At 39.4% G+C, this 16,441-nt stretch overlaps 1 protein-coding gene across 1 annotated transcript in view; it reads left to right on the top strand.

Annotated features, from left to right (window-relative positions):
- LOC150076073 (protein gooseberry-like) overlaps positions 1-16,441 on the top strand; it is a 181,453-nt gene that overhangs the window by 137,220 nt on the left and 27,792 nt on the right. Inside the window, exon 4 of the mRNA XM_090388153.1 lies at positions 8,460-8,668. Coding sequence (XP_090244279.1) covers positions 8,460-8,668 — 209 coding nt within the window. The remainder of the gene's footprint in view (positions 1-8,459; positions 8,669-16,441) is intronic.

The raw sequence follows: 16,441 nt of genomic DNA, 5'->3' as shown, positions 1-16,441 counted from the left end.
GTTGGCGTAACGTCAGGAGTGGGGTCCCTCAAGGATTATTCTTGGACCACTGCTGTTTCTCATTTTCACAAATGACTTTAACTAAGGGACAGAAAGCGTGATGTCAGAATTTGCAAATGATATAAAGATTGGCAGAATAGTTAAATGATCAGTGCCAAGCAGCGCTGCTTCAGGATGACTTGAATAGACTTCAAAGATGGTCAGAGAAGTAGCAGCTATATTTTAATGCTGCTAAATTACACTTACACTTAGGGAATAGCAACCCACAAATAAATTATACACTTGGTGGAGTTGAATTAAAAACAGTGGAAGAGGAAATGTACCTGGGAGTTACAATACGGGCAGATATGAAGTTTTATTGTAAACAAGCAGCCAGAAAAGTCCATGGTGCTCGAATGATTTATCGAACGTTATCCTGTAGAGATATGGAGGTCATAATCCCACTGTATAAAGTAACTGTAAGACCATATTTGGAATACTGAGTTCAAATATGGAGACCTCATCTGAAAAAAGACGTGCAACTCGAATGTTGCTGAGATCGGCAGAAGGACGACTGTATGAGGAAGGCCTCCAATTATGTAAGCTACAGAGCTTGGCAACCAGGCACTTCAGTGGTGACCTGATTCAGGTTTACAAAGATCTGAGAGGAATTAGTAAAATGGATGAAGGTGGAATTTTCACTGTTATAAATTCCAGAATTAGACGTCATAAATTCAGATTACAGAGGCAGTGGTTTAGATTAGATTGTAGGAAGTTTTCTTTTAGCCAACGAGTAGTTGAGGCTGACAGTTTGAATAAATTCAAAGGTCAACTGGATACTTAACCTGTGTGGGGAGGGAAGCATATAATTTGTTTCTCCTTATCTACTTTTTTTTTTTTTTTTTGCCAGTGCAGCAGAAGCCCGTGGCTTCCTTACACTAAATGGCGAATGCTATTACTACTCTGGTGTGCAAAACTTAAGGACCAACACTATTTCTAAAGGTTACAACCACAAAATCTTTACTTAATGTACTCTTTACTGAAAACTTTACTCAAAGGCGAAATTACAAAGAAATTTCTGCCCACCATAGACAGGGTGTACCCCAAGCCCCCACCCTGGTTTCAACCCGGTCTTTTCACAACCTATTTGCTGACAGGCCACGGAGCGTTCAACGCGAAATTAGCATCTTTCAGAATTCTAGAGAACCCACGTTGCTCTTGTGGGGAGCCAGAAACCTGGATACACATAATGTATGAATGTACCAACTATGAAGACCTACGCTGCAGACTTATGACAGCAACCACATACGTCCCAAGACATCTTGAGTCGCACCTACTAGATACATGCGAAGAGTACAAGGCACTAGCCAAATTCGCGCAGGAGTTGTTCACCCGGCGAAAAACACGAATTGCTGTTCACAGGGAACCACAATAATAAGGAGAAACTTGTGCAAGAGCTGCTTACCCCTCCAGCGCAAAACACAACTTCTGAATATAAGAAACTTCAATAAGGAGGGACCTCGCGGACTCTTAGCACAACAACCTATCTGATAGAGACGCGGAAATATGAATGACGAGTGTGAGGATACCCGCTCATGCATCGCCTGCACAAAAATGGATATACAGTACTACTACTAGACAGGTCGGGACTGTCCCAGGAATGACGAACTTTCACGGCTTGGACACTTCAACTACTGGGACTACACGCAGCTTTGCTGCCGACGCCACAAGGCGATCCTACACCTGTGCTCACTTGCGCAGGGCTTTTACTCCAATTCCTGGGCGGGGGAGAGAGGGGACGGCTCTGCTGTTTTTATCTCCCCCTTACAAATACACTTTGAAGTCCAACTTTGAAGTCCCCCTCGCCCACCCCTCTTTTCCTCCTGGTGGAGCATGGGCATGCCCCATTGACCTTCTCTGGGGCCGTCTTCCCTATTGACCCCATATTTCTGACTTTTCCCCCCAGCCTTCAGTCTCCTCCCCACTTTGACTAAATATCATAGTGTATGCCCCACACTACCAAAATTTTAATTGTTCAAATCAAGTCACGCATGCCCTTTTGGCCTCTGATAATCTCTTAGCGTCTTACCCTGAAAATCGCCGAGTGTTGCATTACAATTTTTTTTTTTTTTTTTTTACATAGGCCCTAGCCACTGAAATCTCAGGAAACTAGGTGGCAGGGCCTGCCAGAGTAAAGCTCCATACTACTGTGTACCTGGTCTGCCTCCGCGGGGCCAAGTGTGGGCAACGTTGGGCCTCAGTAGGGGTCCAGCGGCTAAATGGCCAGATGAACAACGATACATAACATTACACTTATACAAAATCCATACACTTTTAAATCTCTGGCCTTCCCAGTGAACTGGTACATCCACAATGAAAGCAACGCGGAGATGGGGAAAACCCCTGGTGCCGTTAGACATCAATACACTTTACACTTTACTTTACACACTCTTTACTGATGAGAGTAGATTCAGTCTTAACAGCGATTCTGGACGTCAGTTAATCTGGCGAGAGGTTGGCACACGGTATCACCCGGCAATCATCACTGAAAGGGATCGATATGATATGCTGTCGAGGTGTTCTCGTACGAGGAGGCGTTATCTTGGATGGACGTACACAACTCCAGATACTGGAAGGCGGTACTGTAACCGGTGCACGCTACTGTATTGAGGTAATCCTTTCCCATGTGCGTCTGTTCCGAGGTGCCATTGGCCCCGAGTTCGTGTTTATGGATGATAATGCCACACCCCATCGCACTGCAGCTGTTGAAATGCTTTTGGAAAGTGAGGACATTGTTCGTATGGATTGACCTGCCCGTTCCTGCCGATCAAAAGCCCATCGAACAGAAATCGGAAGCTCTGGAGAGACGCCTAGAGGCGCGTCCACACCCACCAGAAAATATTCACCAGCTGAAGATGGTGCTGACAGAGGAATGCACGATGTTACCGCAAGAACTTATCAACAACATTGTTCTAAGTATGGAGACAGGCGATGCAAAGCCTGCATCGACATTAGGGGTGGCCATATCTCCTACTGAAGACCACCTCTTCCCTTTGTTCCATCTTTGGCAGTGATGCATCTGTATCATGGCAGCCAGTGCTATGTTGCCATTTTTGAATAAAGTTCCTTTGTACCGTTTTGTTTCCGTTGTTGTGTCGGTGTTGTTTCCTTCATTATTTCTGAACTTCACGAGGTTCCTTTGGTATGCTTTTCCCATATCCAGGCCACTCCTATGAGAAGCTACAGGTGAAAACCTGATTGGTCCTTAAATTTTGCACACCAGTATACTATCTCCACAAACACACCTCGGCATCTTCCTTAAAATTGAATTCTAGCTGTTATGCTGGTCGAGAAAAGTACTTCATAAACCATTTGCTGTCTCTAGAGGGAATCTTTATGTCAGCCTCGACTAGACACCATGGAAGCTGAATCTAAACAAACATAATATTGTAATTCTAGCCAAATTCCTCACTGCCCGACATATCTTCAATCGTCGCACTTCCGCACAGCCAAAGAAAAATCTGGGATCTGCAACCGGACCTATAAGACTAATCTTCATCAGCGAAGTATACAGAGAATGTTTCCCGCCAACACCATCGGCTTTTCAGACAGTTTTGGAATTGACTGCGACGCTCTCTGCACCGCCAAAACTTACAGGAACAACATCCTAAAAGAACTGTTTCGCATTATCTGGTGCTAATGTCAATAAACTCTGAAAATTTGTGCAATATATTCACCTCAATGCAGTCTTGTTTAAAATTATGTACATACACCCATTTTCATTAAATGGAGTATGTACATAATTTTAAATCTTTTTGCCTTCAAATCTGTTTCTTAAACAAAAAACATTGTAAACCCCTGGCACAAATGCCGTGATGATTATTGCTTGTATCGCGTTATTATGAATGGGTCATTGAATTCTGATAAGTTTATTTTCAGAACGTCACTGCAGTACACTGCAATTATAGTGTACGTGAGTTTAGATGGATGCTGGCTGTCCGACTACGTGCGATTAAGCTGAAGAGTACCTCTGCTTGACCATATCATTTTGGACTCCTTCCCCGCCACCAAAAGTATTGATCCAGAATCCGTATTTCTATATAAAGGGAGAGGGAGGGAAAATCCTTAATGATTGAGTACGTAGGGAAGACAAACAGAACTTTAATAGAAGTATAATGTATGAGTGCAGGAGCCCACAGATGGTCAAAGGATAGTCTGTGAACGCAGAGATCGCACTTCACTCAAATCATGTAATAAAGAGAGCAATATCTCCAAGCCCTGTCAGCAGGTTACACTGAAAGAGGACACATGTCGACCATTCAATAGTGTCTTCCATAACGTGCGATTCGCTAAATAATATTAACACTTTTGTGCGGGAAGGGAGGGGGAAGAGAGGGAAACAGGTGTTTTTATCAGAATTACGTACTTCGCCGCCTGACCTCTGACCTCAGCCTAGCTAGAGGTTATTAATTATCATTTATTCTGACATCCGGACTTGCTCCGTCACGTTATTCGCACAGAGGCTTGCTTATGAAGTACCGCTTTGTGTTGGCCCGAATCCCGCAGAAGGCAGGGATCTTTTGGCTTACGGCTTCCCTCCCCCCTAACAGTTGCGGTCCTCTTTTTTAAATTAAGCCTATTTGCTGCTGGTATCTTTTTTGTAAAGCGTACACAAAGTTTTTGGCTGTGTCGGCTGGGGCGAAAAAACAAGAATTCACATAAGGCCCCTGTGTAACCTGGACAATAAACGCCATCATTAGAGCGTGCCCTTTTCCCATTGAAACTCGAGAAATTCCTGCTTCTACCCGCACCATGGTTAGAATAATTAAGTACTGGTACTAGCGTGAGCCTACATGCCTATTCCCTGCAATGAATAAGAGTTGCGCAGACGATTGAGCACCTTTTCTCACGCATACTTGGCGCGTGCTTTAGCAACAATGAAAATGTGACGTCAGAGCATTGGATAAGTCATACGAAAGAGGTTGATGACGCACGTATATGGTCAAATATGAAAGTTATCGTATCATCTCGATATTGCCAAAACAGAATAACCGGAAGGTTCCTTTTGCACGTGCTAAATAATATTCAGAAAATGCAGTAAACAAAAGTAGTAATAACGTGAATTTTATTATGGACAAAGTCCTCGAAACTGTACCTAACTGAAAAGTGTAAATGCTCGAATACAGTATGGTAATAAGTTCGCAAGTACTGTTGCATTGAACAGCTGTTTGTTTACCGGATATTTTGGAAAACTCGTAAACATGGATAATTTATAGGTTCAGTTAAGGGACAAAGTTTGTCTCTTGCTCTACTCTCTATATCTATAATCGAATCAAATTATTTCTGTCAGAAACCTGCGTTTCACAGCACATTTACTCAAACAATTCTACCTTTATAATTAACAAAATTAAATAAATTACCGATGCTTCCTAAATTCTTTTATTTGAAAATCGTTCGCTGAATCCTTGTATTTCGTTTATTTAGAAAATGATAAAAATAACTCAATTTAATGAAAAAGACGAAGATAATTTTACAGCACTGGATTACATAAATAAATAAAGCAGCTTAAAATTAATTGCTGTTTTGGATTTTTTCGGCGCAACCACGACTGCATTGATATTGCACCTTACAGTTAGTGTTAACAGTAGTATAATTTATTCTCTAATATTAGGGAATATTAATACTCGTTACCTAATATTAGGTGCATTAAAGGAGCTAAGGTTAGGGTATCATCTAGCTGCGTTGACAGTTGGAGAGCTGCTTCTCACGCCATGTGATGTAAAAGGACAGTATCAGTAAGTGTTTGGCTGTAAGCTGAGAGTTAATGAGGACACTGTAATTGTCTTTTGTCAGCAAATATAAATACGTTAGGCGAGTGCATTCAATAAGCATTTTCGAAAGAATAATTTCCTCATGTCTAGTCATGAGTTGATTTTTATGGTTGGAGTTTGTCTCATATGGAATAGTTTATTTGGTTGATTTCACCAAATTTTGGACCAACTGATTTTTAGATATTTGCTGTATGACAATTTTACAATAAATATATGGATCATAGTGAGATGAATTCAAATTTGTTGGTAATTTTTTTTTTTTTTTTTTTTTTTTTTTTGCACCACTATCAGCACACTCGTTACCTGAGCATAATAGGATAGGATGCCTATTATGCGCAGGAATCTAAAAATATATATTTTTTAAGTCGTATCAACTGAGCTTGAATTTATACAAAATCGGATGAGTGAAGGAGACTTTTTTGCTAAAGGGCATTTACCTGGGTTGTCCGGCCCGCGACGACCCGCTCCTTCACACTGCACGGCATACGACCATGTAGGCAGCCCTCAAGTGTTATGCGTCCCCCCGTGGTTAAACCTAGCGTGTCACAAAATAGTTTCAAATTGACTTTTGAAAATGTACGATTTTTACAGGTCCGATTGGATCTTTCTGTATTGCTTTTGATGTTTTATACAATAGAAGTTATTAGCATTATGTAATGATTGGTGGATTAACGTATTTAATTATTAAATGTAAAAAAACAAAAACTGTAAATGCGAAAGTACATAACAAAAATTGAATTCTATTTCTAAAAATGCATAATTAGTGGTAAGGAACTGGTCTTGCGGCTCGCAACCTGCTCTTCACAATAGCCCATGCGGCCCTCAGTATTTTGTCTGTTTCTGCCCCCTAGCCAAAACAAAACAACAACAACAAAAAAAAAAAAAAAAAAAAAGTAGAACACCCCTGGTATATAGGATGTTAAATTAAAAAAAGCATTGGGGTCTATCTTGCTCTTATTTTAATTCTTAGGCTATTTGTCTTGTGTACTGTTTTTGTCGTATTTTGGCGATAACTAAATATCACTGTTTAGTTTTAATTTCTAAAATTTGCTTAATCAATTTTTTTTTTTTTTTTTAGTTTTCCTCAGAAATTTTATTTCAGTTAAAAAAAAAATAAAAACAACACAATGTCTGTAGCGCCAGGAAACGGCACACATATATTTGTATAAACAACTGACATATCAGGGCGTGTGCTCTGGTCGATTTGCTGTTTTGCTGGACAAAACACCTGAGTTTATAAGGGGGGGGGGAGAACCTTGCTGTCCACCTATAAGATTGATTAAATCGGGAACGGAGTGAAAAAGGCCCATAAAAGTTCCTCCCGTCATTATGGGTTTTCTCAGACGAGTGTGGTGATTATAACCACTGTGCTACTGCGCAGACACTATCCTCATATAGCTAAACGTTTCACAGTGTTAAATGCGCGTACTGAGGGGCGGACATCATACAGCATGTTTTTTTTTTTTTTTTTTTAAGTAGGCGAATGACGTTTTCAGACTAAATCAAGGAAAACAACTTTTCCATTGAAAGGCGGGGGGTGATGTTTAGAAATAAAAGCATCCATTTTAGGATATCTAGAGGGTTTCTCCCAGGGCTATACGCCGTATTCTCTCTGTATTTTTTATTTATTTTTTTTTTTAGGTGAATAGCATATACCTTCTGGTTTTTGAAAGACTTGAAAAAACAAATATTATTAAAATATTTATTGAAAATTAAAAAAAATAAATTTATTAGAATTTGATTTTAAGAAACTACTTATAGTTTTATGCGACTTCTACCCGACCGAAGAGAATTCGATTAATAACCCTGATATGCACAGTATACTCTCTGCTTTTCGTAACATTCATAGGTATACCTTCTGTTAATTTTACGACTACAGCACTGGTCTCTCCGATTTCTATAAGGTGCGGTCCTGTACACTGGTACTGTTAAATATGGTTTGGTGTGGATTCGAAACACCAGAACCAGAATGGGTGATATCAATAACTTGAGTTGATTAGTCTAAATTTAAATTTAGAAATCGAAGGTGAAATACGACAAAAAAGGTCCAAATGACAAACAGCCTAAACCTAAAAATAAGTGAGATAGACCTCAGTGACATTTTATTGAAACACCACATATATAAATATATGACATTCTTGCTGACAGCGACAAAACGAGGAATTTACACTTAGAAAAGTCAAGTCAACGACACAGTGTTATCCTATAGAGATAGCATAACAGAGTTTGACAACTAAATGCTGATCCAAGGGAATAAAATAACTGAAAACAATGGAAACATATTTTGGGAGCTAGTATTTAACTCAAACAATAGGTAATAGAGACATTCCTAAATGTCACATCCTCAAAGCATTTCTCTGGTAAAAATTGGCGTTTGGTCCGAGACTTCCCAGCGTCACATTAAAAAAAAAAAAAAAAACCATCATGAAATAAATCTAAATGTTATCATTAGAGTGTGCTGTGCCATTAACTAAACTAGTGAAATTACTGGATTCATAAGATAAATAAGAGTTCGTTTTGCAGTTATAACAAAATTATTTTACACGATTATTTGTTTATACAATGTTAAGTCATTTAATTTCAAAAATAAATAAATAAAAGCAAAATATACCAAATATATATGCTATAGAAATTCCTTTTTCTATCTAGCAGCCCGTGACAGTGAAGATACAGGACACTCTGACTGTGATTCTGAGCCAGGGTTAACTTTAAAGAGAAAACAAAGGCGTTCAAGAACCACTTTTACTGCTGCCCAGTTAGACGAATTAGAAAAAGCTTTCGAGAGAACCCAATATCCTGATATCTATACGAGGGAAGAGCTTGCACAGAGAACAAAACTGACAGAAGCTAGGGTACAGGTGAGGAATATAACAATTATGAATGGTAATGGTAGTATATCTCCTGATCACGGGCCGATTTATATCCCGAGCCTCCAGTATGTGACAGCTAGTTTTTTTTGAGGGGAGAAGAATCCAAACAACTTTCGTATATACCAAAAAGATGGCATTCAAACGCGGGGAAGCTGCTGTGAGATGTGAAATTCTATATAAAATAAACATTTGTCTTTTGCAGTGTAATTGGAAACACCAATAACATTGCATCCTAGGGTGCAATGTAATTGGTGCTCCCTTTCCCTGATAAGTGTAGCTCTCCTTTGGTGGTTAGTACGGTCAGAAAATATTTTTGAAAAATGGAAAAAAACAAATTCGTGATACAACAAAAAAGTAGCGATATAACATAATCAAGAAGTTCGAATGATATAAATCATAATAGATTACAAAAAAACAAGGCATATGTTTTATGTCAAATCGTAGTAGGAAATCGGTAAGGCAGACGATCAGCTAACCAAAGGTAGCAAAACAAAATTGTTAACTATAGTGAAATCGTCTTCTGTTAAGCATGTTGTCACCATATGGATTTCCGCAAGCATATTTGTAGAAGTGTGCGTGTGTGTTTGTGGGCGAATGTGAATGCTGTGCGGGTTGAAAAAACTGGAAAAAATTACGGGGGGGGGGCAACACCCTCCACCCGATATCGGCTAACTACAGCCTTGAATGAATAGGACTTCAGAAATTCCTGTGATCGTCGATGGCGATGTATCATGCCCACTAGGCTGTCACGGTTCCACAGAAAAATAAATAAATAAAATGAATTTAAAACCCAAAGGACCTTGCACATGGTAGAGATCAGCCGATGACCAGACGATTTCCTTCACAAAATCAATAAGAAACTATTAAATACATTTAGCATTATTTATTCTGCCAGCATGAACATAGAAAAATACAGCAGTTACTGTTTGGGATATGATGTATTTTCGTTAAAGTGGCGTTAATAAAAAATTTACAGCATATGAGATGTGTAAATCGCACTTTTATTTTATTTATTTATTTTAATTATTTTATTTTTCCATATAAATTTTTCTAGAGAAAGGCATTTGTTAAGGAAGTAGGCAAATACCTATCGTGCCTATTGGTAAATTCGGACCTAGATTACACAAAACGATTACACATATATTCCAGTGTACACATGATTCCGGAGGTGTTAATGATTCTATAAAGTTTTGTTCGAAAACTAACAAATTCGCGCCCCGTGAAAACAGGATAATCCCCATATCTTTGAAATCAATTACACTTCCCAGCCAATTCCAACCTGTTCCATGGGCTGATGGGGAATGACAAGACCTGTTGCTTGTCGTGACCTGCAGGCAAAATAATACCATATCGCCAGCCATTACCCGAAGGTGCGAAAATGACTGATAGATAGCCCCGCCCTCTATCGGTAGTTGCCTTATCATTATCCGACGACGATGACGCGCTGCGGTAGGTGAAGAAGACAAGACACGTCGTATTACACAGGAAATAGTGGCGATCTGGTCGGCGCACGTGAGACCGCGCGCGCAGGGGTAAAAATTTGACAGCTAAGCGGCGAATACCTTGTGCTGGTCGCAGCTGCTAAGCCTAAGGCGAAAACCTGATACCTGTCAGCCTGTTTGAGCGGCAAGGGTCAGAGGAAAGCTGAAGACAGGCCAGCCATGGAGGCAATCACTTAGTGGGACTGACGGGAGCAAAGATGCCGCTCCAGCCTCGGCAACAAAAACCTGTAATTTAGACCATAAAAGAAAGTAAGTTGGTACAAAATGGCCAGGCTACATCAGTCTGCGAAGCAGCTTTCTGATAACAATAGTAGCGATGCTTTTGGAGCTGTACACCCATTTACCTTTGGTTGTTTGTAATATTCACACGAACACAATGCTCCAGGGAGGGGAGCGAAAGAGGTGGAAGACACAATATCACAATTCAACGGAAGGAACAAAGTTTATTAAGAATTCCACATGTTCTTGTAGACAGAGCGCATAAAGGGACAGGAAATGAAAAATTACCGAATTAATCGGCCACTCAAAAGATTCTGTACACGTCAGTAAGATTATAAGTTCGTGATGGAAGGTGAGAGAGAATAAGATTAATGGCAACGAGTGATAATGACAGTTTTAAACGATTACACAGTGAAACACTTTTGAGGGGTATCCCCGCTTCTAAAAGGTGGCCACAGCTGTTGTGCAAGGTGATGAATGTCTGTGACATTAATCATGTTATTACTGACTTTACTGGGAAAACAGTCGTGGCCAAATCATCAAAATATCGACACGGCGTGGCGTTTTTATAACAATAACATAACCATAATCAGTTTATGGACCATTTTTCAGCAGCAGTCCACAGGAAGAACGTTTTCACTAAAGAAACATTTAACGGAGTCAAGACATGCGACTTCAAAGGTCAAAATTTTTGTCGTTCCTGCACCAACTAAAAACCCAATTTTTACTTTCTGCTTCATAGCCCAATTAGTAATCAGTATGCTAATATTAAAACGATAAATATTTGTATTGACGATTTATTGTAAACTCTACTGACTTAGTTGTCGTGCCGGAGTATAAACAGAAAATTTATTTATTTTAAAAGATGGATGATCCATTATTCTATATAATATAAAATTTTATATAATTTCTAAAATAATAGAAAAATCCATTATTTTATATAAAAGGAAAAATGAGAATGCTATAGTTGTCAGGAAGTAAAAATACTTAAGGAACATGCAGAAAGCTAAAGTGTATTTTATATAAAAGGGAAAATGAGAATGCTATAGTTGTCAGGAAGTAAAAATACTTAAGGAACATGCAGAAAGCTAAAGTGGTTAAGACACTTGCATTATCTTGTCTAATCACAAGACTAAGTTACTCTATAACAGTATTTAGGTTGTTTTATTTAATTTAAGGTTGTTATATTTAATTAAGGTTGTTTTCTCGGCTGTCTATATGATCCGAAAGTTAAAATTGTTTTGAAAAACTAGAACGATAATCTGAAATGAATCAAATCTTGAAGAAAACCGTCGTTCGTATTCAACATTTTGTTACACGAAATTTGAAGTACAGATTTTTTCTTTTTGTTTTCTGTTTAGTATCTTCAAAGATACGTGAAATAGCTTCTCAAATTACTGTTAGAATAATGTTACTTGTATTTAAAAAAAAAAAAAAAAAAAACACAAACAGAAACACTATGCGGAGAAGCCCGCATGGACAATACTAGCTGTATTGTCCATGCGAATACGGTACGAATCACGTCAGTGATGCGAGGAATTTTTATGAGTTTTTCACAACGTGACTTATTTAGTTGGTCTCAGGCGAAAAAATGGACTTTCGTTCAGAAAAACGACCACAGAATGCACAATTTACAGACAATACATACGGCACAATGTGGCCTAAGTCGCTAATGAGCCTGCAACGAGCAGCACCAACAAACACACGACAAAATCTTCTGTTGGTGAAGTAGGGGCTTCGATGTGTGCGACTCAGGTTCACAATGATGACAACCAACGATGTGATTGTTTGTTGCTGCTGCTAGCGTTCGTTGTATCGCATGTCAACAACCGATCCAATAATGGCTTATTCTTGTGTATCGATAAGCAAGTTCATAGTCCCTGGAGCTTGTTTGTCGCCTGTGAATTTATGACGAACCCATGTACGTAGTTTGTCAGCACGTGTTGTACTCTTGTCCCTCATACAATGAATTTCGAGTAACTCTGCAGAATGCAATTCCCAACTTTTCATCAGGATTGGAATCTAATTTTGTATCAACCGCCACCAGTTACCGCGCCCTTCAGGATTTTGCTAAGGCAACCTTCAATAAAAGGCTTGCAATTCTTTCTGCAATGACTGCAAATGTTTCAAATTCAGCCCAAGACTCACCTTCACTGCAGTGACGTCCATTTTCTCAACAAGATCTACAATTTTGGACTTGTGCTGTGTGTGTGTGTGTTTTGCAACTCTACAAGTGTCCTCCTGAAATTGCTCGACTGTCTGTTAACTGACTGTGACTTCATTATTGGTGATTGACTGACTGTGTGACTCTGCTATTGATGACTGCAGGACTTACTGGATATCACAGTTAACCTAAGCTGTTTATAAGGTTTGTGCCTGCTTCTGGGCTAAGCTTGTGTAAAGTTTTGTCGATTGAATGGTACTGGTCAGGGTTTTTTTTTTTTTTTTTTGTTGGGGATTATTATTCTTAATTATTTTCTTTGGCCTTGTATATTACCTTTAATTTTTGATGTTTATGTTAATTTTTAAAAATTTAACGAGATTACTTGCATTGTTTACTTTGAAATCTCAAAGTACCATCTGTTTACCTCAATCTGTTGAGGTTAAACTTGTGTACAGTATTTAATTTTTGTATAGTTGTATAAGATACTTTTTTTTTTTTTTTTTTTTGGCTAGTCTTGGCTCCAACTTTTTTGGGCTCTTGGCGTCCCTCTCATCTGCTGCCGCTGGTCTATCTTCCCGTGGTGGTGGCGCGTTTCCGACCTGATGATTCCGGGTAGTCAAACAGCCAGTTCATTTCTGCACAAACAATAAATGTTAGAAGTGAAACGAGACGGAGATGAACTAACGTTCCAGGTGCCGCCGTACACAAATACATACCTCTTCCAATCTTCTAGATGGCAGGACCTGCCAGAGTACTACTGTGGGGAAAAAAAAAATGAACCTCTTCCAATCTTCTAGGTGGCAGCACCTGTCAGAGTACAGTACTATATAAAATTACTGGTGTACCTGACTTGTCTCCACGGTGCTAAGTGTGGGTAATGGTGGGTCCCATTAGGGACTCAACGGCTAAAAGGTCAGAAGAACAACGATACATGACACTACACTTTACAATATCCATACACTTTTAAATCTTTGGCCTTTACAGCGAACGTACTGTAACACACGATAATGCATTCAACACGGGGATAGGGGAACCCCTGGTGCCGTTAGACCCTAAACTCACTTTACCTCTTCCAATCAATGAAATGTGAAAGAATGGTCCATCGCTCGCATTGAACCTTTCTGCATGAACCTGGGATGTTTTATTTGAATGGGAACTTACGTTTTCGTTTTATTTTAATATTTCGCGCTATAGAGGAACGTTTCCAATGACAATGCGTGAAAATAAGTAGTAAAACAAACACTGAAGTGGTATAAAATCTCAGAAGTAGAAATATTCAAATCAAGGTAAAACTAAATGTACATAAGATTACAAAACAGTCAAATACAATACGTTAAGTAAATTGATACGAGAAACAATAAAAGAATATAAATAATAATCAAAAAAAGTAAAATCAATAAATGTAAAAATTGAGAATAAAATGGTGAAATAGAACATAATCATTTAAGAAGATAAATATCAATTAATGAAATTGTTACAATCAATAAAAGGATCAAAGTCTAAAAAATTAAAAAGGGGCCTGAGACGACCTTAATTGTACGAAACGGTAAATGAAACTGATTTTTTTTTTTTTTTTTTTTCTTGTGGCTCGGCAACAGAAACAACAATTTATGAGTGAATACAAAAATGGAAAGCTAGCAATTGTTCTCCTTTGAGAAAGAAGCGTAAGCGGTACCTATTTAAGTATTTTTCCCAACGATCTTTGTAAAAGCTAATCTCGCCAACAAGAGGCTATCAGTTTATTTCATAGCCTCGTGTTGAAATTTTTAGAAAGAAAGACTGGACTTAGGAGACCAGATAATGGCGGCATAATCAAGTATATGTAGCACTAATACACTGCTCGCCAAAATGAACAGAACACGTAGAAAACGTAGTGTAACTCGTGTGCAGCTTGCGACGAAGAGGGACAAAATTTGTATGGTGTTGTACCGTAGAATAACGATGAAATGAGTAGACAGCGAGAAACTTCGGACAGGTATAAGGGACATTTATAGTTGTATCAGAATTACCAAAAAGGTTACATTACAGAATGTAACCTTAAAATGTCGATACAAGATGCTCGAAAATGTGGTCACATGATATCAGTATGGCGTATGATCCCCTCCAACCGCCAAACAAGCCTGATAGCTGTGAACCATGCTCGATATAGGGGTATCCATAAGATTCTGTGGCAACAGATCCCATTCTTCCAGCAGCGTACAGAAATTGCAGTTGGGTGTGAAGAGTATCCCAAGATGTTTGTAAGAATTATCTCTAGCTAAAATAATGCAATCGAGAAAATCGTATTGCATAAAGCGGGTGTTGGAATGCAAAAAAAAAAACACGCAACGGATGTTAATGGAAAGTTATTAAGGGCCCATCATCACTGAGTCGGATTCAACAGTTTGTCGTCATCAATGGTAGTCGGTCGTCTCTCTCGCAGGGTTAGTCATCATGTGACTCATCACCTATTTAAGTTTTTTTAGCCATTTTCCGCGCTGTGTGTTTACTCTGTTGTTATTTTCTTTGAATGCCATGCATATCCTAAGTGTTGCTTGTGTGGTATGCTCAGTTTATACTCATACAGTAAACATGCTCAAATAACTACTGCAGCAGCCATTTTTAAGTCATCACTTTTCGCAGTTTTCACGATACTAAACCAGACTGAAGTTATTCTTGAACAATATCGATCTAAGCAGAGGTTGCACGTAAGGAAACACCTTACACAGGCGCAGAACTAAACGTCCACACGACGAAAACACTGAAAGGAAAGAACTGCGGATGTGTTCGGTCGTTGTCCGGCTGAAATCCAGTAAAAAAAGAGAGAGAGAGAGACGGTTTCAGAATCTCAGCTACAGCAGTGAGCAGTCAGATCGCCGTTGACGAACATCGACGACGACCGCCTATCAAAACTGATTCGCTCCCCACACCATAACACCAGCAGGGCGTGCAGTAAGGCGTTCAACAATGGTTTCAGGATCATTGCGTTTGCTACGTCGTCGCCACACATGTATGCAGCGATCATTGGGCCCAAATAGAAGCGGAATTCATCGCATATGACCACTGATGCCATTCTATATCTCAGGTGGCCAGTGCGCGGAACCATTCCAAACACTGTTGACGATGGGCAGCAGTCAGGAGTAATCGACGCAATGGCCGGTATGCACGGTGCCCCCTCCTTTTGCCAGTCGGCTTGCAGCCTTTCAAGGGATGATGGGATGAAAGCTAGCTGATGCCACAGGTTGTTGGATGGTAGCCAGTGTGGCCGTGGGTGCGGTATAAAATTGTCGACGGATAAGACGATGCTCTTGTTCTGTAGTCGTCCATCGCGCTCCACTGCCCATTCGACGAGCAATCGTATTTTCCCGCAGCCGCTGTTGCCAACATCTGTGCACTGTGATATTGTCACGGCCCACACGTTCTGCTACCTAGACGAAGTGACAAAGCATTAGAAAATGATTCAGAAACAACCTTTTCACTCCATTACATTTTGAAAAAAAAAATCAAAGATGTTTTCTCAGTGAAAAGGGTGTTTCGGAATCATTTTCTAATGCTGATTTCAGAAACGATTTCCCTTTGTTTCCATCACGTCGGATTTCTTTAAAAATCACGAAAGAAAATTTGTTTTTCTACAAATTTTATTACTTTTGGCAGAATTTATGCACTGAAATTGTAACAAAATGGCAGTTATATTTAAATACGAGGAGGTGATCATTTAATTCGCGGACTGGTGCAAGATTTTATGTTTACCGCCCGAACTTTCCATAACTGCCGCTAGAGGCGCTCTCCTTGATCGTTACTGAGCAGACTTTGTGTGCGCATGCCAGTACTTGTAGAGCTAGTGTTGCGTGAAGAGTTTTTTTTTTTTTAGCAGCGTGTCACTGACGATCGTTTTGA

Source organism: Mastigoproctus giganteus, chromosome 13, assembly GCF_048544385.1.
Source record: "Mastigoproctus giganteus isolate SK-2022 chromosome 13, ASM4854438v1, whole genome shotgun sequence".
In the NCBI taxonomy this organism is placed as follows: Eukaryota; Metazoa; Arthropoda; class Arachnida; order Uropygi; family Thelyphonidae; genus Mastigoproctus; species Mastigoproctus giganteus.
The sequence above is the reverse complement of the archived record's forward strand: the minus strand, read 5'-3'. Positions and strand labels throughout refer to the sequence as shown.